Genomic DNA, 24,377 nt, shown 5'->3' with positions numbered 1-24,377 from the left:
CAGAGCGTTCCAGTCATCTCTGCTGGTTCCTCATTGCCATTAACAAGCCCGTAGCGCGGGCTAAAGGTGACCTCTACATGCAGCGGGTGAAGACTGATCATGACAAGTAGCAGCTGGAAGCACCCAACATGCAATGCCGGGCTGCATAAATAAGCATTGTTTGGACCAATATTGAAAATGAATGGAGGTCAAATCAACAGAAAGAAATAAAACCATTTAAGAAGCACTGACTTTTTGAGAGCTGTCGTTTAGGATTTCTCTTCTCAGACCACACTCTGTTTTCTGGGGTTGAACTCGGATTGTGATTAAAATTTGATCAATTAATATGCCTGCTGGGGATTTGCTGATTCCGTAACACAGAAGAATAAGTTTGTTTGTCCCCTTTTCTTCCTTTGAAGTGCCGCAGAGAGCGGCATGAATGTGGGAATCCTGGACATCTTTGGATTTGAAAACTTCAAGAAGAATTCGTTTGAGCAATTGTGTATCAACATCGCGAACGAGCAGATTCAGTTTTACTTCAACCAGCACATATTTGCCCTCGAACAGGTGAGTTTGACAAATTGGGAGGTTGATGATATAGAATGTACATGTAAACAAAATCTGTTCAGCACGCTGATGAATATCATGTCGAGGGCTTAAAACGAAAGCATCTTCACAACATCACACATCAGTATGTGTATTATTAATATTATTTGTGTTTGTCACATCCATCAGGGCGGAGATGCTGTCAACAGGAACATTTTGCTTTTAGCCAGGCTGTGATTGTTTTTACCGTTACGCTCCACAATTGCACTCCTAATTGATTTAATTAAGTTGTTTAGCCTGAAGTGTGATATTTATTTATTTTCCTTGATGGAAATGAAAAGAGATTAATCACAAACCATTTTGCTACAATGCTTTTGAGTCTGAGGTAACTTTGCAAGTCCTAAATTGGAAAAAAAAAATAGATTCGAAATAGTTTTATTTTTAAATTTATACAGCAACACGAGCACCAATGACAACACAAGATACAATAAAAATAATAATTTATTGAAGCAGGGTTTTGCACATTAAATCTGATAATACTCAATCCTTCATTTATTTTTCAAGCAGTCTCCAGAACTGAACACATTTATTACGGCGTGGGATCATCGAAAATAAGGTCTTCTTAAACAAGTGTGAACTGAAGGGCTGGAGCTCTGTGGAGAAGGGATTTTCATTCTGTGTCTTCGGTCCTGCTCTGCGCAGAAACTGATTATTCTGAGTCAATGACTTAAACATGAAGACGGTTTAGATCCTTTGGTTCCATTTTATTAGGAAAATATATATTTAAAACAACTTTTTGATCCAGAATTAAATAGATGCAATAATACGATACGACTTTGGGTCATTTGCAAAGTGAAATAAATTATGAATAAGTAAGTGGCTCTATTTGTTAGTTCAGAGCGGCTCGGTTTTATGCATTCAGTAAAAGACCCTATTATGCTGTGAACTTCAGCAATAGACACACACAGACGGCTTGGTTTTGTTGACTAGAACCCCCCCCCCCCCCCCCCCTCTTCCACACACACACACACACACACACACACACACACACACACACACACACAGACTAGAACGGATCATATTTAGCCCAGATTGTTTAATTGGGTCATTTAGAGAAATCATCAACTAGATTGTTCTACATTCACTGGTTCTAATTAGATGGAATACCAAAGCGAGGGGGTGGATGCCAGCCTGGTGGAGTACGAGGACAACAGGCCCATCCTGGACATGTTCCTGCAGAAGCCCATGGGCCTCCTGTCCTTGATGGACGAGGAGAGCCGCTTCCCTCAGGCCACCGACCAGACGTTAGTGGGTAAGACCGGAGCTACTCCTTTAACGTGCTCAGACAACCAACAAAGACAAAAAACCTAAAACTGCTTCTTTGAGCTCCAGCTCTCAGCACACAGGAACTGTTTGTGTAATGCAAACAGTTCCTAGCCGAGCTGCTGAAATCTCCTTTTACACCTTTTACCTTTTGCACCTTTCTCATTTTGTGTCATCAGATAAATTTGAGGACAACTTGCGCTGCAAGTACTTCTGGATACCGAAACGTGTGGAGCTTTGTTTTGGGATTCAGCATTACGCAGGAAAGGTAACAAATGAGCCTGAGTATTAACAATAAAGATTTCATCAACATCACCAGGGATTGTCTGCTTTTAATGTGCGGCTCATGTAACGTCTTGTGTCCCGACAGGTAATGTACAACGTCAATGGTTTTTTGGAGAAGAACAGAGACACTCTTCCTGCGGACATTGTTGTAGTCCTGAGGACATCAGAGAACAAACTCCTGCAGCAGCTGTTCTCCAGCCCCTTAACTAAAACAGGTAATCTACGCTATGTGATGAATGTACCAATGCAGAACAAGGGGGGCATTATTCTACCGCTAACTACAATGGTAATGGGAACTTTTGCTTTGAGACAAACTATTGTTAGCTACACAGGGTTCTGCCCGTTTCACTCTGCGAAATTGTGCTGGTGTCTCCTGCTCCCATGAATGTTCAGGTAAATCTTAAAGACGCGGCTCGCAGGCATCCCCTGGTCCCCCTTCATTTCAAGCTTCTGTGTGCCGTGCTGGAATAAATCTGCAGTCTCCATTATCTCTTGAGAGGCTCAGCTCTCCGCACGGCGCTCTGTTTTTATTTTCACTAAGCTGTCCCTCTTGGTTTCCCACGTCTGAATGCTATCTGTAGATTGTGGGTGCAGTGGGATATTTTTATGATAAGGTTTCTAAATACCCAGGGGATGAAGAAACAGTATTTAGAGAATACAAAAGCCACTCTTCCCACCTCTTTTCTGTTGGTAAAATGAATGTAGAGTATTGTGCTCGTCATTAGCCCTGGCTGAGGCCTCCTGGTCACTTGACTTAGCTGAAATGCTAATAGATGTGTTCAATTATCAGATTCCCACTTCCTTCTTTATTTCAGCTAAGCCACATTATGTGATTCACTTCCTTTTTAGGGACCTGTAAATGCTCTCAGTCCCCGCTGGCATTAAAAGGAGCTTCAATTTACAAAAGGCACCTTAGCAGAGACTCCAGTAGAAATCTGTGGGACGTGTCTGCAGACTTCAATTGCAGGTTGTGCAGCAGGGAGCCTTCAGCCACTTCCTTCATGCAATTAACGGCTTCAGAGGAGTACACCATATAAAAACAAATGTGGCGCACACTTCATTTCAGTGCACAAAGGCAGGTGCTAAGATGTGCCGTAATGTTTACTGCTGCTAATGAAGTGTCAGTAAGAACTAAAAGCTTCTTTATTTCCTTTTGTTCCTCTGTCTTGTCATTCTGACGCGTGAATCAGGTTACTTTGTGACTGCGTGTTGGGTAGTTTGAGCCTTTTTATCCCAAAAAGCTCTAGCATACTGCAGCGCTCGGTAATTCTGTTCTTTTGCATGTCCGTGTAAAGGCAGTGTGACTCCAATACGCTCGCAGTTATTATTTTGGAGTTTGGAGGTCCAATTTTCTTATTGCGGTTTGTGAAACGGCCGATCATCTCATTAGATAAAAGCTATGAAACGCTCCTCTCCGGCTTATCATTCTGGAGAAGATGGAGCGCTGTTTAAAGCGAGATACAGTATAGCATGAGAAAATTATAAATCTATTCTTCAGGGTAAAAATTTGCGCAGGGATTTAATTTGCATTTTACTCCACATTATAGATTCACTGTTAATCTGTGACATTACCATTATCTGGAGGATCTGATGGAAATCTGCTTTACACCAGGGTGGCTTCACACTGTAGGTCACATCATCGCAGTGTCACCACTAGGGGACACCCTCGTAGACCTGCAGCCTGACACTGTGGTGGTGGAAGTAGAATAATAGATCTTGGATGTCAAACTACACACTAACACGCAACATTAATGTTTCTGCTTGCACACATACAGTATCAAACATTTCAGCAAACGCCTCCTCTGTGTTGAACAGAGAAGTCTGAGTATAGATGCAGTTCATTTCCACAACATCAGGGAAAGTGAGAGGGCCCCAGAAAGAAGAAAGCTCCCAGGCCACTTGAGCCCTGCAGAATGTGGGTCCTTGAGGCTTGGACATGTGGTGGTGTTTTGTCAGAGGAAATGGAATGTATTTGCATGGACAAATTCATCAGAGCCAGGAAGTTTCCCAGATCAGGGGGATCACAGTGATGGAATTGGATGGGCTCAGTAGGGCCGATACCGGTGCCCGGGTAGCCTGCGGTCCCAGTAGGGTCTCCCTTGGTGGCTGGGTGTGTAGCCACTGGGTGGCCTGCCACATCTGCACAAACACACACACACACACACACATACAAACACACACGCACAAAGCACTTCAAGACTGCAAATCCTTTGTCAGAGCAGAGCGGATGAAAGTGGAGGATATGCAGAGCGATGTGTGTCCTGTGAAAAGTTCATAGACGGCGGAGTGTAATATTTGATCTTTGCCAGGGTTGTAACACTTTAGAATGTATTATGTTAAACACAGAAAGAGGGATTACTGTTGAATTTTTCATTTGCAGGCCAGCTGAGCATTTAGAAAATTCATGTGGTTAAAGTTACAAGCTGTAGATGCTGATGTATTTTACCAAGTGAGGTTTGCGTGCAGCTTCAAAGATTTTACACCTCGAATATAGTAGTTCCCTTAATTTAACAGGACTTTCTGTGACTTCATTTGACATATTTCCAGCCGCTTCAGAAAAAATGTTATCAGGCAGCAATATGGTCTTTGAGATGTTATGAATTTATCCTTTTTTGAAACAGTTAATCTGTGTGCAGACAACCATGACTTGAATCTGTCTCATTACAGATGAAAGCTGGCTATTGTGGCTTTCCTATTTGCTTGCAGGGGTACATTTACTCAAATACTGTACTTTTGAGGTGCTTGTTTTTTTTAATCGTACATAAATCATTTGAGTGGTGCGACAAAATTTGCCATAATGTGCTATAAATAATGTATAAATGAATTGGTACGTATAATGACATAACACCGCTATTTTGCTGCTAGTATTTTAGTTGCAACGGAGTATTTTTATCAGTAAAGGATTCTTTATTTTGTCCATGCCAGAGTTTAATGCCACAATAACGTTTGCACGAGGTTCTTGAGAGTGACGAGATGACTTTTACATTTGTCAAAAACACGAGCTCCCCATCTATTCTCCTGTGAGATATCAGTGGTTATAAGTTCAAGTCCATCTGATATATTGAACCATTTCTTTTACATCTTCACGTGAAGCCACAGTTGCGGTTCAGCCGTCCGCAGCGTCTCCGTCTGTCTGCCTTCATGTCAGGAGATGCTCCTGTGTAGAAGTGACGGGTCTCTCCCAGCGATATGACACATTCGGCTCTTTGTTCTCTCCCAGCAGAAGGCTTTTTCTTCCCAGTGGGCGGACACCTCCGCATCTCACCAGACTTCTCTCTCCCCATACCAAAAGAGACGCACACCACCAAGCAGTGCTTTTGTTCAGTTTCATTCCTAATCGTGGAATTGGGGAATGTTTGGAGTCAGCAGTGGGACTTTTTGACGGTAGCGAGGAGCCAGTTTTCCAAACCCGCGTGGTACGCCGTCCTTTGATAAACGCTGTTTTTTAAAACACTGTGTTGTGTCACTAAAAGCCAATTACACCGTGCTTTTTATGATTGATCTGCTCTGACAGTAGTGGATGGCATTTAAATCAACGGCCCCCGGAGCCATCTCTAGGCCTAAACGGTGGTGGTTACGGGGGGTGGTGGTAGGGGAGGGTGGCGGGGGTTATGGGTGCTTTAATCTCATTTGCTTGGTTGCTGAGTTGAGTTTCTAGATCACATGTTTTGAAAAAGAGAGCGGGAGAGCGGCGGAGACATCCAGCAAGCCTCTGCTCACTCAGCTCAGGAAGGCTGCTCCCTCTTCCAACTTTGATTGTGCCCCGTGTCGACAGCTCGATCCGCAGCTTCTGAAGTACAAGGCGCACGCTGGCTCTCATAAAGGCGTGTAGGGAGGTGTCATATTGAACGCGGGATTGCTTTTTAATCCCGAGCACATTGACTATTCTTGTCAATAGAACTCCAATACAAGTGCCAGCTTGGGCTTTTTTTTCTCTCCTGCAGGATTCTTGCTGGGCTTAATTTTCAAAGTGAACGCACAGATGCCAAGGAAGACTTTTTCTCTTTCTCCCCCCCACCCCCCTCTCCCCTTCCACACACACACACACACACACACACACACACACACACACACACACACACACACACACACACACACACACACACACACACACACACACACACACACACACTGTTTTGCTCACTCTGTGTTTGTCCTGGAAGTCGATGCCAAGAGCAACATGCGTGAAGCAGAAACGATCAGTGGGACGCTCCTCCACCGCCTGTTTCTCAAGACTGAATGACCCGGTGGGAAGTATTCCCCTCACCTGCTACTCTCATTATTATTATTATTATTATTATTATTGTTATTAACCTCTTAAATGAAACTCTTCCTCTGTATGATTTTTGATTTTTTTATCTCATATCTATTTTAGAGCGGTAGAAAAAAATGAATACTGCCTCGAGCTGCATCTAAAAACATATGTGGCCTACTTTTTTAACTGGTTCCCCCTCAAAGAACAAGTGTTCCCTTTTTCTTGCTCCACTCAGTGTTTGAATAATTATAATCCACATCATTAGACAAGTTCCCCACTACATCTAAATTAGAAGGCCTTCTTTCAGGCCGGACATCACAGGTGTTCCCTTGGTTTCATGTCTCAGGAGAGGAAAATCTTTGAGGATGCTGACTATTAACCCGTGCTCTAATCATCTAGTCGGGAGGGGGCATGAAACCCGCCAGAAGAATGAATTAACACAACCCGCCAAGGAATACATGAAGAAAGCAGCGAGTGTCCATTCGCGAGGGCTTAGGTACAACTGTCATAGTTTCTCTCATCGCGCAGCAGCCCCTTCATCTCCCCTTGATGGTGTCATGGAAGTGAGAGGCGTGAAAGCACAGTGACACTCCGTGAGCTCGTTCCACTCGCTGCCGCTAATTCATCATGACAAATGTGCTCAGATGATCAGGCCCAGCAGCACTAATGGGGAGAGGAGAGAGCGCACTTCATTTGCACAAGACCCACTCCAATTAATCCATCCAGCTTTACTCTGGGCTAATTGGAGCCGGGCCCTGCCTGCCTGTGTGCCGGTAATGTACCCGACACAGTTTAACAGCTCCTCTTCTCAAAGATCATACTTTTTTTTGTGTTTTTTTTGTTGTTGTTGATTGCGCCGAAGGGGCGTTTGAGGATGTAAAATGTGTCCCTGTGATCCTAAACACAAGGCCCTCTCACAAACATGTGTTCGTAATGAGCAATTAACTGCATATGCATATTTCCGTGTTACCATATTTTACACTTTCCTTTCTTCTATTTTTAGGTTGTGATTCCGAACCTGTGGATACTCTTTCAAGCACGTTATTAAGTGTATATTTTAAAGTGACAGAATATCTTGTATTTATTTTGTTTACCAAATGCAGAATGTATTAATGGCATAATAAATGATTAAATAAATAAATAAAAATGAGCAGATAACTGTCAAACGTTAAAAGCAGTATCATCACTAGCTTAAAAGAGTGTATAAGTCCTTTTGAAGTTCTCTCACATCGTATATTTTGGCCTGTTTTGACTACCGCTCTGTGCGTGTGCGTGCGTGTGTGTGTGTTTGTGTTTGCATGTGTGTTTGTGTGTGTGTGTGTGTGTGTGTGTGTGTGTGTTTGTGTGCTCACGTGCATGTTCGGCCCATGAGACTTAGGCTCATTTTAAAACCTTTGGCACAAGTAGGAGGTTCTTTGTCTAAAGTTAGAAGGGGTCCGGCTGTTAATTAATCCGTCATAAATTGATTTTGATCTCTTCGGGGCTTGATTGATCCTTCTAAAGCGCATTTCAGTCATCTGAGCAAAGCGGGCACTGATCCAGTGTCTTAAGTTTTTGGTCCGTTGTCAGACTCACGTCGTCCACGACTGACGCGGCTCTTGAAATGATGCAGCAGGAGCCGGCTACACATTTGCATTTTAGGAGTTGTGTCTGTGTGCGGTAGAAAATCTAGAACAATTGTTGGCCTGTCACTTCAGCTTTATCTTAAAAAACTTACAAAGGTTTTCCTCCTTGCCATACACGGCTGCTTGGGTAACGCTGCCTCCTGTGTGTGCAGACGGATTTTTCTAAAGGTGTGTGTGGCACATCTGTGCAGCTATTGTTTATTCATGGAGTAAACCCTTTGAAATGTGTTAAGATACTTCCCACTCATTATAAAAATCCTGCCACCCATGGATTAGGACTTTGATGTCACCAATCCTGCTTCAAAGGCTTCTTTCACTGCTATTAATCACAGTTTAGCCTCTGAAGATATAGCCAGAGAAAACATTTGGACATCTTGTGCAGAAACTTTGAAATGTTCAGACTGTCTTGCATGTGCTGCGTTCACATCCTTTGCGCTGTGTGTGTGGGGCTGTTGGGCTGCTGTGCACGCAGCTGCACCCCCCCGAGTCCACGGGATTCCTCTCAGATTCTGAACTGCCTTTTGTATTGTGCTGCAGCCTAAACCCTGACGTTAACACCGTACTGTGTCTCCTCACTTTGTTCTCCTGATATCTTGCTGAAAAATAATAGAACCCCCAAAGTGTTTACCGGCTCTCCGTGTTCGATGCTTCCCTCCAATAATAATAATGTATTCCCTGTGTTTCACACAGCTGTCCAAACTTTTTTCCCACCTGACGCGATGCCTTGTGACGGTCGCTTTGGTTTCCAAACAGGAAATCTGGCGACGTCCAGAGCCAGGGTCACTGCCGCCTCCAGGTCCCTGCCGCCGCGGCTCGGCTCCGGACGCTCCAAGGTGAGCGCCCCGGGGGGGCACAAGTCATGAGGCTGAGAAACATAACGTGTTTTTATTTGTTGCTCACAGGCATTGCACCATAAGAAACCCCAGTAGAACTTGTGCTGCGGAGCATGGCCACATTAATTGACTGCCCTGTTTGCTGTCTTGCTTGTGGTAATGCAGCGTCGCCATCTGGCACTTGATGTCTACGGCATGAAAGTAGAATCTAGACTCATTAACTATTGTTGCTTTTATTGTTAATGGGCACATAAGTATTTTGGGGGAGAAAAAACTGCCTTTTAAGGTCTTTTCAAATAAACTGGAATAACTGCACTGACACACTTAAGAGGCGCGGACGGTTCCATGAGTTTAATATTCTTCCAACCCTGAAAATGTTCATATTGACGCTCTACATGCAGTTTTTAAGGGTTTTTTATTATGTTTATCATGTGTTTTAGCACCCACAAGCTTTTTGATAGCAGCGACTTTCCACCTTTCTCACTCTTGGAGTCACTCATCATCCATTTAATTTCACTCTGTCTATTTAACTTTGTCTGAAATATTTGAAATTGAATATCTTTGGTCCATTGTAGATGAATTTCAGCTTCTTGTCTTTCCACTCCTCTCTTCCTTTGTTTCCATGTAATTCGTCAACATGTGCCGTACTCAGTCTCCCAAATACCTGTTGAAGGTAAGACTTGTATATTAACAGTAAATTAGTCCAAATATAAATGTATTTCTAAATATCCACTGATCGTCAATGTGATACAAATTCAAACTTTTAAGCTCCCATTCTGCGTTATCAATGTAGACAGATGCTCTGTTACGTGATACACAAACACAGGCACAAATAACTGCGTTGAATTGTTGTTCAAGAAGGGGCTTCTTCTTAGAAACTGGTGTGATTAGTGTGATATTTATGTAAGTCATGCTCTCAGAGTTGGGAGAATTAGAGTTACTAGTGCGTCCAGACTGAAGCAGTGTGACGTTTGTCAGTGGAAGTTTGTACTTCTATGTGACCTCCTCTGGAAGAAGCAAAGCGTCAGGCATCCGATTTCCTCAGTTTACTTTTGACGTACCTTTCTTTCTCCGCACTACGGTGGGATAAAGAACTAACATGTGCACTTTGCTATGTAGACTCGCCATAAAATATCTATCGCATCATTAAGTTTGATGAAGCCATGAACTGCCAAGGCCATTAAAAGGCTTATATTGTGTCCTCGTTAATCCGTCGTCGGGATGACTGTCTGCTCGGTGACGGCTGGTCTCATTACTCAGGACGCTCTGCAGTTTTCTCATGCCCAGCAGCAGTGCAGAGTTATTCTCTAGATTGTTAGCTTTAAGTGTTTATGAGGCAACGTCGTACAGACGGCACAGCTAGTACAGCTGTGTATTCCCAATCGGCCCATTCGGAGGAGACTTGCTGTAATAATACCTCCATCTCTACACAGGGCCTGGCAGGGATGTCAAGTTGCAAACAAACTGAGTCTCATTCAAAACTGTCCGGCCGGTTTATGAATGCGTGTTCATTCTGGAGGTTTGTGTGCAGATGGACACCATGGAGATGATGCGTCACCCAGAAGACACCACCAACATGAGGAGACAGACCGTGGCCTCCTATTTCCGTGTATGTTTTTTTGTCTTTTATGCTGCTCAACCTTCCGACAACAACCAGCAGTTTGTTAATGTTGTCAATTATTTCACCTTTAAAATTCTTCAATAGAAAATGTTTTTAAAAAATAGCAGAAACAAGTAGGGATTCCAAAGGAGATTGCATTGAGTTTCATTATGATACGTTTTACTCTTGTCCGGGAAAGTTCAGTAAAGGGAAAATTGTAATTTATCATAATGCATTTAAATATATTCTTGCATTTTCTGAGCATAGAAACCTGAATAAAAATATCTGTTTGAAGGAGATGTGTCCACCGCAATTTAAAATAGAAATTAAAAAGTGAGTAGAATTTCCTAATACTAGCTCAAAGTTGCAGCCATGTTCATATACGTACATTTTGAGGTGTGGAATTTCACTGCTATAAACGACAAATTATTTTCGTTATCATAACATCCATTGATGAGCGCACAGGACCCCTTTTAATGATGAAATGTTAACTTGTACTAGCATGAATCCATTGATGTTGGTTGAAGCACAAATATCATATATGACACACATGTGATAGTAAATGATTAGGACTCATATTTCTGTTCTGTTTTACATTTGAACCTGCCAATATTTATTTGTGTGTGAAATATTCACACATTTCTTTCTTGCTTTTAAATTACTCTGAACCTGTACCTGGACCGACTTCACAACCAGATTGGGACTTCCTGAAGCGTTGGAAGAGCCCCTAACAAGCATTTACAAGTTGTCTTTTTAGCAGTTGGTTGGAATTACAGCTACATTAACCTACTATATATGAATTAATGACTGCCACGTCCGACTGGGAAAGATTAATACTTCAAATTGCTCTTCCCCTTGGATGCTATTATCAAGTTCACATTTTTTAAGTGCAAATCTTCAATTCGATTTTCTCCAATTGAGCTCACACCGGACTGAGACAATGTTAACTCATGTGACAACTGTCCTTTCTTCTTCTGTATGTCTCCAGTACTCCCTGATGGACCTGCTGTCCAAGATGGTGGTGGGTCAGCCACACTTTGTGCGCTGCATCAAACCCAACGATGACAGGCGGGCGCTGCGCTTCGGCAAGGAGCGGGTGATGGTGCAGCTGCGCTACACCGGCATCCTGGAGACGGTGAACATCCGTCGGCAAGGCTTCTCCCACCGCATCCCGTTTGAGGAGTTTGTCAACAGGTACGAGCCGCGGCCAGACAGGCCGCGCAAACGCTGTGCAGCACGCGCACGTGGGGGCTGCCGATGCAACCCCAGAGATGGTGCAGAACAAGTGAGCCGTGCTCTGCAACGCACAGGAACACGGGTTCTTTAATTAGGCAGGGGAAGACGTTAGGCAGAGCAAGAGGCTGGCTAATTGGCAGTCATTAGTGATGGCGCAAGACAAAATCCTACAGCTCTTTTAACTGGGTGGATACGCCAGTCTGGGAAATATGGATGGAATTCAAACGGGGAGGAACTGTGATTATAAGGGGTGATGCATTTTAATGGATGTCCTAAGAAAAGAGATTGTTCTTGAACGTAAGTGTACTGGAAAAGCTCAACTGTGGTCTGTGTCCCATTGGTGTTACATTAAAAACAGGGGTTCATCATTAGGGAGAATTTACATAGGAGTGTTGTTTTTGTTTTACAAAATGTGGGACAGGATAAAATAACACTTAAAAAGAGTTGTTCAAATGTCCAGCCTCATTAATAAAGAGTAAACCTCAACCCCGTTAAGGATAAAGTGCACTTTTGCAAAGTGCAAGGAAACTCATGTTTGATCAATGTTCTTTTGAAAAAATGTTCCTGTTTTCAGAGTTTTTTGAGAGACTTGATGATATAAACTGAATTAACTTGGGCGTGTGGCCTGTAGGGAACAAAAGTTTGAGATGGCTGGTTAGTCTCACTGCTTTAGGAAAGTTTGTGTGGTTATTATTATGCTCCTCCAAGTTTTGGTCCAACTATTACGTAGTGTTCGACTGTTTAAAATCATCAAAAGTGTGTGAATGAGAGGGTGTATTAGCACTTCAGACACCATTTTAACCTTTCTATTGAATCCTGTAATCATATTATGATCCTACCTGGGCCAGGCTGAAATCATACGGACGGACCTGAACTGCTAAACTGCACCTTTACTGAAAACTGATTTAAATTTGTGCTCTCATATCAAAGGCTCGTCTGATGTTGCCAAGCACTGCTTTGTATTTACCATCAAAGAAATAACAGGTATCAACAGGAATTAGAATGAAAGGCTGTAGACTGAGCCTGGGAGTTCAAAGAAGTTTTTCTTCTTGTTGTTCTTCTTTTTGACCAACGCCAGAACACAAGAGATGAACCAGTCGTTTTGGAGCCTCCATGTCCCTGAGCAAACAGTTCGAGTCACTTTGCCCCATGCTGGTATTTTGCTGACTGGGCGGATCAGGGGACGGATCCGGACAACGTGAGCGATAAAAGCGCAGTTGAGCTGATAGGCCGGCGCTCATGGGCATCTTCTGAAATAAGAGACGGCGATGCATTCAAAAAGGCTCCAACAAAAGGGCCTCTGTTGATGAGACGCGTCGTGGTCAGATGCATTTTTCCAACCTGACTGAGCAGTTTTCCCTCTGTGATGAATGCAGCTGGGTGAAAAATGTTCTGGAATTTCTACTCCCTCTGCTTGTTGTCATTCAGCGAAAATGAGCTCCAAGTTTGTAATAAGTTACAAAAAATATATATAAAGTGGAATTTTGTGGGGAAACATTTTTGTTGTCAATAAGTTGATGAAATTACATCAGCGACAGTCAATCAAGAACCACAAAATGAACCCTCAAAAAGGCTTATCTTTTTTTTAAATTTTCTGACCACAAACTCTTGTGGTTTGCGTCATCAGTGTGCAAGTGTTATGACATCCTCACGTCAGGTATCACATTATTTCCCCTCTGCCTGCTCTCACAGATATTACTACCTGGCGTTTCGGGCTCACCAGATGCCCTCAACCAACAAGGAGAACGTTGTTGCAATCCTGGAGCGAGCCAAACTGGAAGCCTGGGTGCTCGGGAAGACAAAGGTAATGTGATTATCACACCAAAAAATACTACAAAAAAATCAAGAAATCTGTGTTCATATTATACATGTGAGCTATAACCAGTACAACATGTACCAGCAGAAAGCTGTAGACTGAGATACTGGGATGTAACCCAAACGCCTGCTCAGGTCTTTCTCAGGTACTACCATGTGGAGCAGCTCAACCTGCTGCTAAGAGAGGTGATCGCTCGGGTGGTGGTGATCCAAGCGTTCACCAAAGGCTGGCTCGGCGCAAGACGTTACCGGAAACAGACGCAGAAGAGAAACCGCGGGGCCGTCGTCATCCAGTCAGGTACACTGGCGTTAATTAAACGCTAAGTGAAGAAAAAGGAAATCCTGATGTATTCTTCTGTCACGTTATGATGAAACAGTTGCAGGTGTAATGTGAATCTTACCGCTGGTTTCTTAATGATGGTCTACTATGTGCCGGTGAGTCTCCATAGATAAAAAATAAAAAATGAGTTGGATAACCACAGCTTGACCTACCAAGGTTAAGAGCAATGCTTCAGAGCAGACAATAAGACCTCAGAGTTCAAAGGGATCCATCCCTCTGCCACCTGGTTTAGCAGTGTTTTGAAGTGGGATCTTGTGTAGTGTGTGCAGTCTATTTTGTTTCACAGAGGCAGGTCAACAATCTCGTGCACACACACACACACACACACACTCACACGGCCTCTTTCTCTTCCCCTGTAGCCTGGAGGGGCCATGTTGCTCGGAAGAACGTCAAGCAGATAAAAAAGGAGCGTCAAGAGGCCGCGATCTGCATTCAGTCAGGTAAAGAAATGTTTACATTTTACTTCTGAAGTTCCTCATATATTCAATTGCAGACCTCTAGAATTTCTCACGTGTCCAATGGAAATACACACCAGTTTTTTGTGCCATTTCAAAAGGGACAGGGATAAAGGCCTGAAAACCTTACTACTTTGTGAAACACCTTTTTGATCTCAACGAGTGGCCTCCGAAACAGTAATAATTAATTAATAATGCATGCAGAGAAGCTTTTGAAAGTTTGTGCAGCATTTGGTCCCCATGTTTCAGAAGAACAGTGCATACTGAGATCCTTTTTCCTTTCATCTCTTTCCCAGTAAAGGCAAGAGAGGGGCTTATCCCTTCTGTTTCCTCACGACTTCCTCTCTCAAATTCCTGGCCTATTACACAGCTCTCACATACCAGAAACAAGATGCCTTTTTATACTGTCAACCTTTTCATCTGAAATGTAAATTAATTCTTACTCAGTGTGCCTTGACGAAGATCAAAGTGGGCACATTAACCTTCCCGGGTCCCCCCCCCAACCTCCTCCCTTTCTCCCCCCCTCCTTGGAGCCGCTCACTAGAGGACGAGAAGGGTGCCAAAAGGGGCAGGGGAGAGGAGGGCAGGGGGAGGAGATTTGGCATTGTTTCCCCCGGCTCTCCTGAGGGCTGCCCTCATCTGGCACATGGAGCGTCTCAGTCGCCTGCACACCTTGTCCTCCATTAGAGCCCCCGTATGTGGCGATGCAGAATGGGTAAACACGCTCTCGCCTGTTAGAAAAGCCTCCCTGTCGCCGCCGTCTTTCCCCTCAGAGAGGTGTGTTTGTGTGTGGCCGCCAGGGTTCAGTGGTAGAGGGGTGGGGGGGGGGGACTTGAACCTGACACAAGTGGGGCCTCAGCCCCCCGGCGGAGCACTCCAGCACATTCGCATTGTATGTTCTCTGCAGCTTATAGCCTTTGAGGTGGGCCGCATTTGCATTCTGAAAATAAACAGATGTCTTTCAAATGCATGAGCCTGGTGGCTCCTCAGATCTCGGCGGGGCCCCCGGGGGACACGCTCACCATCGATCAGATTAGACCATGCAAAGTAGAAGCACGGCTCAACAATGTACTCCAGCTTTATTTTCCTGCGCATATCATTTTACAAGAAAAACACAAAGGCCCGTTGACGGAGCGAGTCAGAGGTCTGCGTTTGCCGTCCGTCGGAAACCAAGTGTGTCTCAATCAAACAGCGTTTTTTTCCTACACTAACTCCTCATGTGATCTCAGTGCGTGTTGTTTGGATGAAACGTACCGCGTGGAAGCACGTCTCAAACCCCCGTCCTGTGCGCAGCCTACAGGGGCCATCAGGTGCGTCGGTGCAACGGACGCGGCGATCCGCCCGAGGCCGGAGGGGAGACCACCGAGGAGGAGCACACGGGGTGAGCTCCTTGACCTTCGGGCTCCGTTCTCACTGAAAGATTTACTTCCTGTGGTTAGATTTTTGTTATGTCTTTATTGGCCGTTCTCACAGATGAGCCAGAATGCTTCAAATATGGCCGCCCTTAAAGACGGCGCACAGAGAAAGGGGTCTCGCGTAGCCGTCACTCACACTCCGCTGGACGGGCTCCTCTGGCACTGCACCGTTGTTTCAAGCAGAAGAGAAAACGGCTCCCTTCAGCACCACCTCTTTTTGTTTTATAAACGCAATAAATATCTTTCCACCTAGATAGCACACTTGTCTGACCACAGACGGGGTTGGGCGCTGCGCTGGTCTCCAGATGTACGAGCTGAAGACGTTGTGTTTCTTCAGCATAAGGCCAGTCATTATGAAAACATGTGCTGAGCAGCCAGCGGCGGAGCGGCAGCACACGTGGTGTCGACGGCGGCCTTTAGTTCTCTGCTGAGCTTTTCTCCGCACCGCAGCTCGCACGCATCAGTTATTAAAAAATGATTTCATCTTAGATTTGAGAATACGTGCTGAAAGTTATGAGATTTTATCAAAATGTGCAGGAGCTCCAAAAATGCAGCAAGAGCATGATGATAATGACAAAAAAGATCTTCATTGTCCATCAGATGTTGAGTGACTTTTGGTCAACGCAGTGGGACAAAAACTCGAAATACTAGATTTACACATCTGAAAATGTTGTGCTCGTTGTATACGCAAAGCGAGCAGAGCCTCATCTGGGATTTTTCTCTGCGTGTTTACAATCATATTCCTTGGTGAGAAATATTTCAAACCTCCACTTAACAATTCTGTTTAATCAGGGTTGGAATCTCTCCATATAGATTTATTTTGACATTATCTGGCCCCTTTTTCTCCTGTAAGATCTATGTTCTGCACCTACACGCTGTTCTTTTCCCTGTTGATGTCCCTACTCTCTATTCTGTCTTTGCATCCAAATAACCGTCCAAACTGGATGAGATTTTGTTTTTCTACACTTGAGGCATAAATGCGACTGGCACGCAGCGTTGTGTTTGCAGATGTTGTCTTATTTGGTGTTTGTTTTTTTTAAATAATGCAACAGTGAGGGATCACACACGAATTGCATAATGATCAACCAGAGTTGTTTTTTTGCTATAAACCAAGGAGACAAATGCAATTCACCCGTAGCATGAAGCAGATAATAAGAATATGTGTTTATGATCACGTCAGTTAAAGATGCTCCCTACTTTCACAGGACCAAGTGCAACAAGGAACGCGCGGATCACACACATGGAGGAAATGTAAGTAACAGAATATCAATGAGCATGTTCTTATCCCTGGCTTTAGCTGTGTATGTAAAGTGCTGCTCCTCTACAAAGCAGCTTTAACCCAGATTATTCTTTGGGAATTATTTGAGTCCTTGAGACAAAAGAGTTCTCTTGCTCCAACCTTCATCTCAGCGGCGAAGACAGGGTGGTAACGGGAACGAGAGAATCAAAAGGCTGGAAATTCACGGCTGAGAATAAATGCTCGCTCTTCCCTGAGGTGATTTGTCTTTGCGCTCCTCTTTCTACAGATGTTAGACCCCTTTTTTTAGTAAAGACCTGAGGTTCTTTGGTAGCACTTTGATATCCTGCTCGGATTCAATATGTGAAATAGAAGAGCCACTCCGTGACTTGGAGCACATCACAGTCTTTGAAGTCTGATCCAATTTTTGCTGCTCACCATTTGATGTTGAAAGGATGAAATGAGGAAAATGTACAGTTTTTGCCAGTAACTCTGCTGAGCATATGTAAGATTAAAAAAGCAAAATCCTTTGGAGGATGTACTTAGAAATGTTAAGCAGATTAATACTTTCCTATAGCTCTTTTATTCAAAGATAAAAATTAAATATGAGAGGAAGTCTGTACGAGCTGTTTTTCACCCTCACAATTAAGTCAGTGTGGTGCTGTTTGCTAGGAGGTAGGGCTCCTAAAAGGGGGATATGCAATTGCATTAGCATTTGATTAACATTGCAAAGCACATTAATGGGCTGGAGTTATATGAGTGCCAAATTGTAAATAAATGAATACAGTGTCTACACGCCTAAATTGAAAAATTAAAAAAACTAGCACACATTACAGAGCGTGCTTCAACTAGTGTGTATTTATCTGCTGCGTTCGTTGACATTGCTCTTCTGGGTGTGTTTACGCCTCCCCCTCTCAAGGTTGGCCTTGACAGCCGAGACAGACAGGCGAAAGACATCAAGAGAGACAAAGGCAGAGCAGAAGACGGTGCAACGAAGCCTTGCCGGGAGACAGCCAGACTGCGAGACGCGCAGTGTAAACAAGGTAAGCCCGAGCACAGAGCTGGAGGGTGCAGGTAATTACACAAAGAGACAGCCGAAATCCCGCCTTAATGGATAAAGTGCCATTTTTAATACGGGGCCCCTTTCAACCTTTCATCCCAGCCAATCCCCTGCTGCCATTCTCTGTTGACAGCAAAAGGAGAGAAGCATTATGGGTGATCATTTCTCCGGTATTTTAATAACGCAGGTCAGCTCATCATAGATGCCTGATGGCAAGTGTGGGGGGGCGGAAGGGAGGAGGGGGGCTTTCGAAGTGGCAAGAGCACTTCAAAGCTTCCATTCTCCCACACAGCGAGCTCTTCGCTAAGGATCTCGTCAATGACTCTAATAGACCTGCACAGCAACGGTGACAAGAAAATACACAAACCCTGATTTGTTGAACATATGTTTGGTCTGCTTTTTGCCCCGGGCGGTGAATTACATTAATTCCGTCTGCCTGGAAGGCTGAGTGGGTGGCTCCGCAGGGGGGCCGGGGGAGGTGGATGGGGACGGGGGGGGAGGGGGGCTCCGATTACGGCCGTCACCCAGCCCGGGTAATGGGAGGCCGGCCCTTCATTAACGTTATTAGAGGGGTGCGAGGTAAGAGACGGAGGTGAAATGGCGTTTAGCGGCGCGGCGCAGAGATTACGGGGATTAGACATGATAATGTAACACAGACAGGGCTCTCCAGCAGGCCCGGGATTAGTGTCAGCTCGCCACAGCGGGTCTGGGTTAGATAGCGGCTAATTCGGTAATGCTGCGTACAGGTGACCCCGGCGCTCAGGCATCACTGGTGCTGAAGGGAGGCAGTGTTTGATGAATTTATAATGTCAGAGTAATGAAGGGGAGTGTTGCACTAAATGCCAGTGTGAGAGCACTTTGCTTCAAAGGTATTTTTTTGTCCTCATTGCAGCTTCCAGTCAATTTCTATTACAGAGTTTAGAACTAACAAACAATCGTCTCATTTTGTCTTAAAAGCTTATTTCTCTTCCGTATAATATTAAAGTTTGAGCTTTTGAACCATGAAATGTAGTAACCTTTTAAGATGAAGTGCTTGCAACCTCTCTTTAGGTGCTGGTGACTCGTTGAGTTGCTCCGCCTGTTTAATTGTGTTTTTAGAGAATAGGAGAAAAACTCGCGTAGGAATTTTCAGGAGAGCAACATTATTTATTTATTGAAAAAAAAAGAATGAATATTGCTGCTACAGAATTAAGACAAAGAAATCAAATTAATTTACTTTACAAATGAATATACAAACACTCAACCAGCCCGAAAGAACCGATGTGATCACCAGAGGTGACAGGTGGAGAAATCCACCCAAAAATTTTACTTTGGACTCAAGTTGGTAAGAAGGTGGCTGTTGCAGTGAGCTGTCTGGAGGAACCACCTGCAACCAAAAACGTTAGTCTCATTGGCGTCCTTTATTTCAGTGAGTCAAAAATTCAGATGTCTTTTTTTTATTAAGTTACTTAAAGGTTCTCCGACCTGAGTAAATCAGCCTGCAGCAAATGAATAGCATTTCGTATCTGACAGTTGAGCTATATTCTATTTAAATGCCCTGACAAAAAGAGAAAATCCTCCTCCTCTTCTGCCATGGGCTTATTTTATGTGGAGAGCACAGAGATTTTCAGGTATTCATAGTCGCCCCCTTTTTCCTGCCTCGTTTATGTTGCGAAGGTCTGCTTGTGGCTTCGACTTCTTTCAGGAAACTCCATTTGAATATGTTGAGGGAGGCCACGGTGGCTCAGGCACCCAGGGCACACTTTGATCCCTGCACATCTGAGAGTCTTTTTTCTTTTTTCATCCCGAGGTTGAGGGAGTCATGGAAGCCTTGCCCTGCCAGATGTTTGGAGACCAGGATCCTTCCTGTGTCTCCTCCAGCTGTCACCTCTGGTGATCGCATCGGTTCTTTCGGGCTGGTTGCTCGAGTGTTTTAGGAAAACGGTGAAGAAAAAACTGAAAATTAACCACGGAAATCGAATGATCCCACACCTCCAGACATAGACAGACACAAAACTCCCATTGATGCCAAAAAACACCGGGGCGTGACCCGGGCCCGCTGGATGTGTGGACGTTGGGTCTTTCCTGAGTGATTTAACACAGATTAGGGAGTGAGATGACTTGGATATGTGTCTGTTTCAGTGTGTAGCTGACATCTAGGCAAATCAGCTTCTCAAAGCAAAATGCCTGCAGTTTTGCATTTCGTGGTGGAACGAGAGCATTAAAGAACTTTGTACTCCAGGCGCGTTCAGATGTCTGCAGCGCCAGCCTTTGATTTGCTGTGTTTTTCCCAGAGAAAAAGTTAAACATACACAGGGAAGTCATGTAAGCTGCACAAGACGATGTCACCTCTTGTCACCTGTCTCCCGAACCTGAATATTAATACAACATGTTTGGAAATGAGTCGCAGAGGCGTGTGCGAAAAGAAAGCCTTTGCTAGCAAACAGCAGATATGATCAGAGTGCCGCTTATGCTCCTTCAGCGTGGTAAACAGGATGGTGCCGAGGATCAGTCAGAGCTGACTTTATGGTTCATGAAAGCTGAGCTACTTATGTTAACAGGCTTTTTGAAGATTATAGTTGTGGTAAACATACATGTCAAGAGGGAGCCGGTGATAAAGTGGAGCCACAACACGGAGACCAATTACCTCTGAGTGTTGGAAGACAGTTAACCTGGTCGTTTGAAGAGAAAAAGAAAAAAAGTTGAAGTTCATGTTGACTTATTGGCTATATTTATCTCCCCTCAGTGCATAACATGGTACATTCAATAAGGATTGATTTTGTTTGTAGCCCCGAGCTCTCTGTGGGCTTCATAGCTGCAGCTGGCAGAGCTCATTGGAAATGTGGACGCTTTCTTAGCCACGCTGAGGTCAAACCCGCGCTCACCAATACAGCTCACTTTCCCTTTATCCTCCGCTGCCGCCCTCAGCCCTCCAACGTCTTCCCACATTTCCGCCCACAAGGTTTGCAGCCACCAGGTGCTCCTCCGCAAACCACCACCACCACTTTGAAAGGAGCATCGGCATCACCACATCAACATGCATCTGCTAGACAAATGATCCACCCTCTGCATGTTCTCCAGACAAATGTGCTCCCACCCTCTCGCTGTCTCTCGGTCTTCTGAGTGATCCGTCTGTCTGCGCATATCACAGCGTCTCAACCGGATGCCTTCCGTTTTAGGCAAATTACAGGCTCGACGTAGCGGCAGCAGAGATTTGGAAGGGATAGGAAAGACTCAACTTAACGGAAGGAGTTGCCTCTGTCTGACGCTACCTACGTAATCCTCTTAATGTCAGTGGGAGTAGTTAACAGGATGTACTTCCAAACTACTCATCATCACAATTCCAACAGAATAATCTTCTCAGACGTAAAATCGAGGTGGAAAATGATACTTTTAAATTCACTGTAATTTTTGCACAAGGATTGACTCATTTGATGTAGTTTAAAACAAACTTTTTCCAAACACAAAACTATACTAGTTTGTTAATATAAAAAAAAATACAGTGTGAAATGTGAAATAAAATTACAAAGGATCATACCAGAGGTTTGCATATTAAACTATTTTTGGCTTGGTTTTCATATCATTACTTTTTGCTCCTTCTGCTTATAAATAACATGTTTTATGCCTGTGACAAATAAATGGCCATTAAAAAGTTCAGACATTTCTCCACAAAGACATTTCCAAAGTTCCAAAACTTCTGTCAAGGGAGATGATTGATTTCAGTGTGAAAAACGAGTTATAAGTAACAACATCCTCTGTTCCATCAGTGAAAACAGATGCAGGAACTACTCTTTTCCAACATTATCTGTCGTTCTTGACCAGTCTGTCTCCTAATTTAAAGCACACGACCTGCTCCATGTTCAAAATGACAAGAGCGGCAATCAATCTCGGGATTCAATTTCAGCCTTGAAAAGTTCTAGAAATTGTTTTTTACCTTCCATATATTCATTCATTTGGAGCAACTGAGGAATGATGTCTGCTGTAGTGTGCGTGTATGCTGCGTGTGTGTGCGTGTGTGTGTGTGTGTGTGTGTTTGTTAGGGGGGTTGTGGTCTGTGTTGCACATGCCTCATTTAGACATCAAAGGCCCCGCTGATGATTCTCCCTTATAATCCATGCCTTTTGGTGCCTCGGCTCCCTCCATCTGAATAAACAAAGGCCATGTGGGGTCGTCGTGGCGTAGGGGTTAGAGAAGGTGTGCTGGGAAGCACAAGGTTGGTGGTTTGATTCCAGGCTGCCCCATGTTCCGTGTCGAAGTGTCCCTGAGCAAGACACCTAACCCCTAATTGCTCCCCGGGCAAAAATGTGAAAAGCCATGGGTTTAAAGTGTAATGTAAGTCGCTTTGGATAAAAAAGCGTCTGCTAAATGACCTGTAATGTAATGTAATGTTCTCTGTGGTCTGAGAGAAGTCAGGTGATTGCAGCACGTGATTCGGGAAGTAAATCGATACATCTCTAATTTATTCCACTAAAATCCCTTTTAACGGCTCTTTTATGTTGTTTTTGAGGAGCGTTCGGATTTTCAAGGGATTTCAAAGTGGTGTTTAGAGATTTAAAACGAGTCATCTGCTGCTCTTTGAAAATGAAAGAAATACCTTTAAAAAATATTCACCCCTCTTTTATCTCAAAAAGCAAACCTGTACAATATGTATAAGTTTCTCACCAAAAAGAGCAAACTCTGTTTGGATTTTCTTTTGATATGGAGGAATCAATATTGTATGAACCGACTCTGTATTCCCAGTTGACCGTTATTCCTCCCCACCCAAAACAGCAGACGTTACCCACGATCATTTAGCGAACCCCCCCCGTGTGAGCCACTGACTGACCCCCATCCCGGCGCTGCCTGCTCGGGTCCGAGCCACGCGCCGCTGCTGGAGGCCAGTTTGGCAGCCTCCTCGCCCGTAATATATCTGCAGGAGCAGCATTCCTCTGGGGCCCGCCTGGATCAAATGGCAGTGATTTCCCAAACAGAGGCACAGAGATGGGAGTTCTGACCCATCCTCTGATCTGCTGCGCGCTCTAATCGCTGCAGGTCAGAATAGATAAACGGTGATGCTCAACCCCCCCGTGTGTCATGTTTCGCTCCGCCAGGTAAGTGCAGCAGCTGAGACGTTTTTAGGAAAACATCTTATTGGGAATTTCTCAACCTTCGCTGTTTTGTAAACAAAATTACAGCCATTTAATATATATATATATATATATATGCAAAACTATATAGAAATATGTAAAACTATACAGAAATAATATATTGAACTAACCTCAGTCATGAATGGAGGTCAAACATGCAAATGAATGGTGTTCAGTTGAAACACTTGGCCTGCTAGCATGCTAACATTTGCTAATTGAGTGCTGTTCAGCATAATTAGCGCCTGCTAATTCGGCTAGTCCCTGCAGTGCGGCCGTGTCCGGATTCCAGCTCTGAGAAACTCTTGTTAGACCCGCTGCCAGATGACCTTTATGTGTCAGCAGAACCTCTCAGCTCTACTCAGGGTTACTGGTACCACTAGATGTCTTGTTGCTTCCTCACAGCACATTTAGCGATGACCTCAGCAGCCTTTCTGCATGCGCGCCATCTGTGAAGGCTGCTTGTGGAAGTCAATGGAGCTTGAAAACGCCCGGTGACGTGTTAATGTAAACGCATGACAGGGCACATTTTTACTTATTGTATTGGACTATTGTCCACTGTGCAGCAGCTTCAGTGTTTGAACATGAAACTTTTACACGCCGGCTACATTGTTCATATTGCATTTAAATTTCCAAATATGATTTAACATTTGAATATTGTTCACTATACAGAGGGCGAGATTTTTGTGAAGTTAAATGTCAAACCGCTTTTCCAAACAGATTATTTATCTGGAAAGAGACATAACTCATTTTTTTCTTCTTAGCTAGCTTACAAAATTGTGCAAAACAGTCGTCATTAAAAGCTGTGAAATCTTTGAAACAGTTAGTTTGGATGTTATTCCATATTTAGATTATGGCACCAGTGGATTGGAAGATTCTTTCCAATTGCATTTTTGATGCTCCGTCCCTGAACAGACCCTGTCTCACTGGCTTGCTGCACTGAATGCCAAATCCCTGCAAAAACATTTCTTTTTTGTGGAGTTGCTATTTTTTAAGATAAACAAATCATTTTTATTATATTACTTTACAATTCGATTGAATTATGAAACTTTGTTCAAGGACATTAGGATTCATTATTTGTGATTGAGTGCTTTGATGCAATTTCAAGGGAATAAAACATTTGCTTATCAAATCCATTACGGCATCATTAGCTAAACAACGTCCTACATACAAATAGCATTATTATCACAATTAAAATGTAAGGTGCAAAAATTGTAATTGGTCTATTTTGGTTTCATAATACATTTCATGTGGATACAAAAGCTTCTTTA

At 43.8% G+C, this 24,377-nt stretch overlaps 1 protein-coding gene across 9 annotated transcripts in view; it reads left to right on the top strand.

Annotated features, from left to right (window-relative positions):
• The window catches only part of myo3b (myosin IIIB), a 54,922-nt gene that overhangs the window by 21,213 nt on the left and 9,332 nt on the right, over positions 1-24,377 (top strand). For 4 of the 9 annotated variants that reach the window (XM_078091091.1, XM_078091090.1, XM_078091096.1 and 1 more), the window contains 14 exons: positions 399-546; positions 1,684-1,837; positions 2,028-2,116; positions 2,219-2,348; positions 8,767-8,846; positions 9,499-9,519; positions 10,378-10,455; positions 11,435-11,640; positions 13,375-13,486; positions 13,633-13,795; positions 14,197-14,277; positions 15,586-15,673; positions 16,913-16,958; positions 17,864-17,987. In XM_078091091.1, the coding sequence (XP_077947217.1) occupies positions 399-546; positions 1,684-1,837; positions 2,028-2,116; positions 2,219-2,348; positions 8,767-8,846; positions 9,499-9,519; positions 10,378-10,455; positions 11,435-11,640; positions 13,375-13,486; positions 13,633-13,795; positions 14,197-14,277; positions 15,586-15,673; positions 16,913-16,958; positions 17,864-17,987 (1,520 nt within the window). Of the gene's footprint in view, positions 1-398; positions 547-1,683; positions 1,838-2,027; positions 2,117-2,218; positions 2,349-8,703; positions 8,847-9,498; positions 9,520-10,377; positions 10,456-11,434; positions 11,641-13,374; positions 13,487-13,632; positions 13,796-14,196; positions 14,278-15,585; positions 15,674-16,912; positions 16,959-17,863; positions 17,988-24,377 lie in introns of all 9 variants that reach the window. The other 5 variants (XM_078091089.1, XM_078091088.1, XM_078091095.1 and 2 more) reach the window with 2 other exon arrangements.

This window comes from Gasterosteus aculeatus, chromosome 16, assembly GCF_964276395.1.
Source record: "Gasterosteus aculeatus chromosome 16, fGasAcu3.hap1.1, whole genome shotgun sequence".
Classification (NCBI taxonomy): domain Eukaryota; kingdom Metazoa; phylum Chordata; class Actinopteri; order Perciformes; family Gasterosteidae; genus Gasterosteus; species Gasterosteus aculeatus.
The sequence above is the reverse complement of the archived record's forward strand: the minus strand, read 5'-3'. Positions and strand labels throughout refer to the sequence as shown.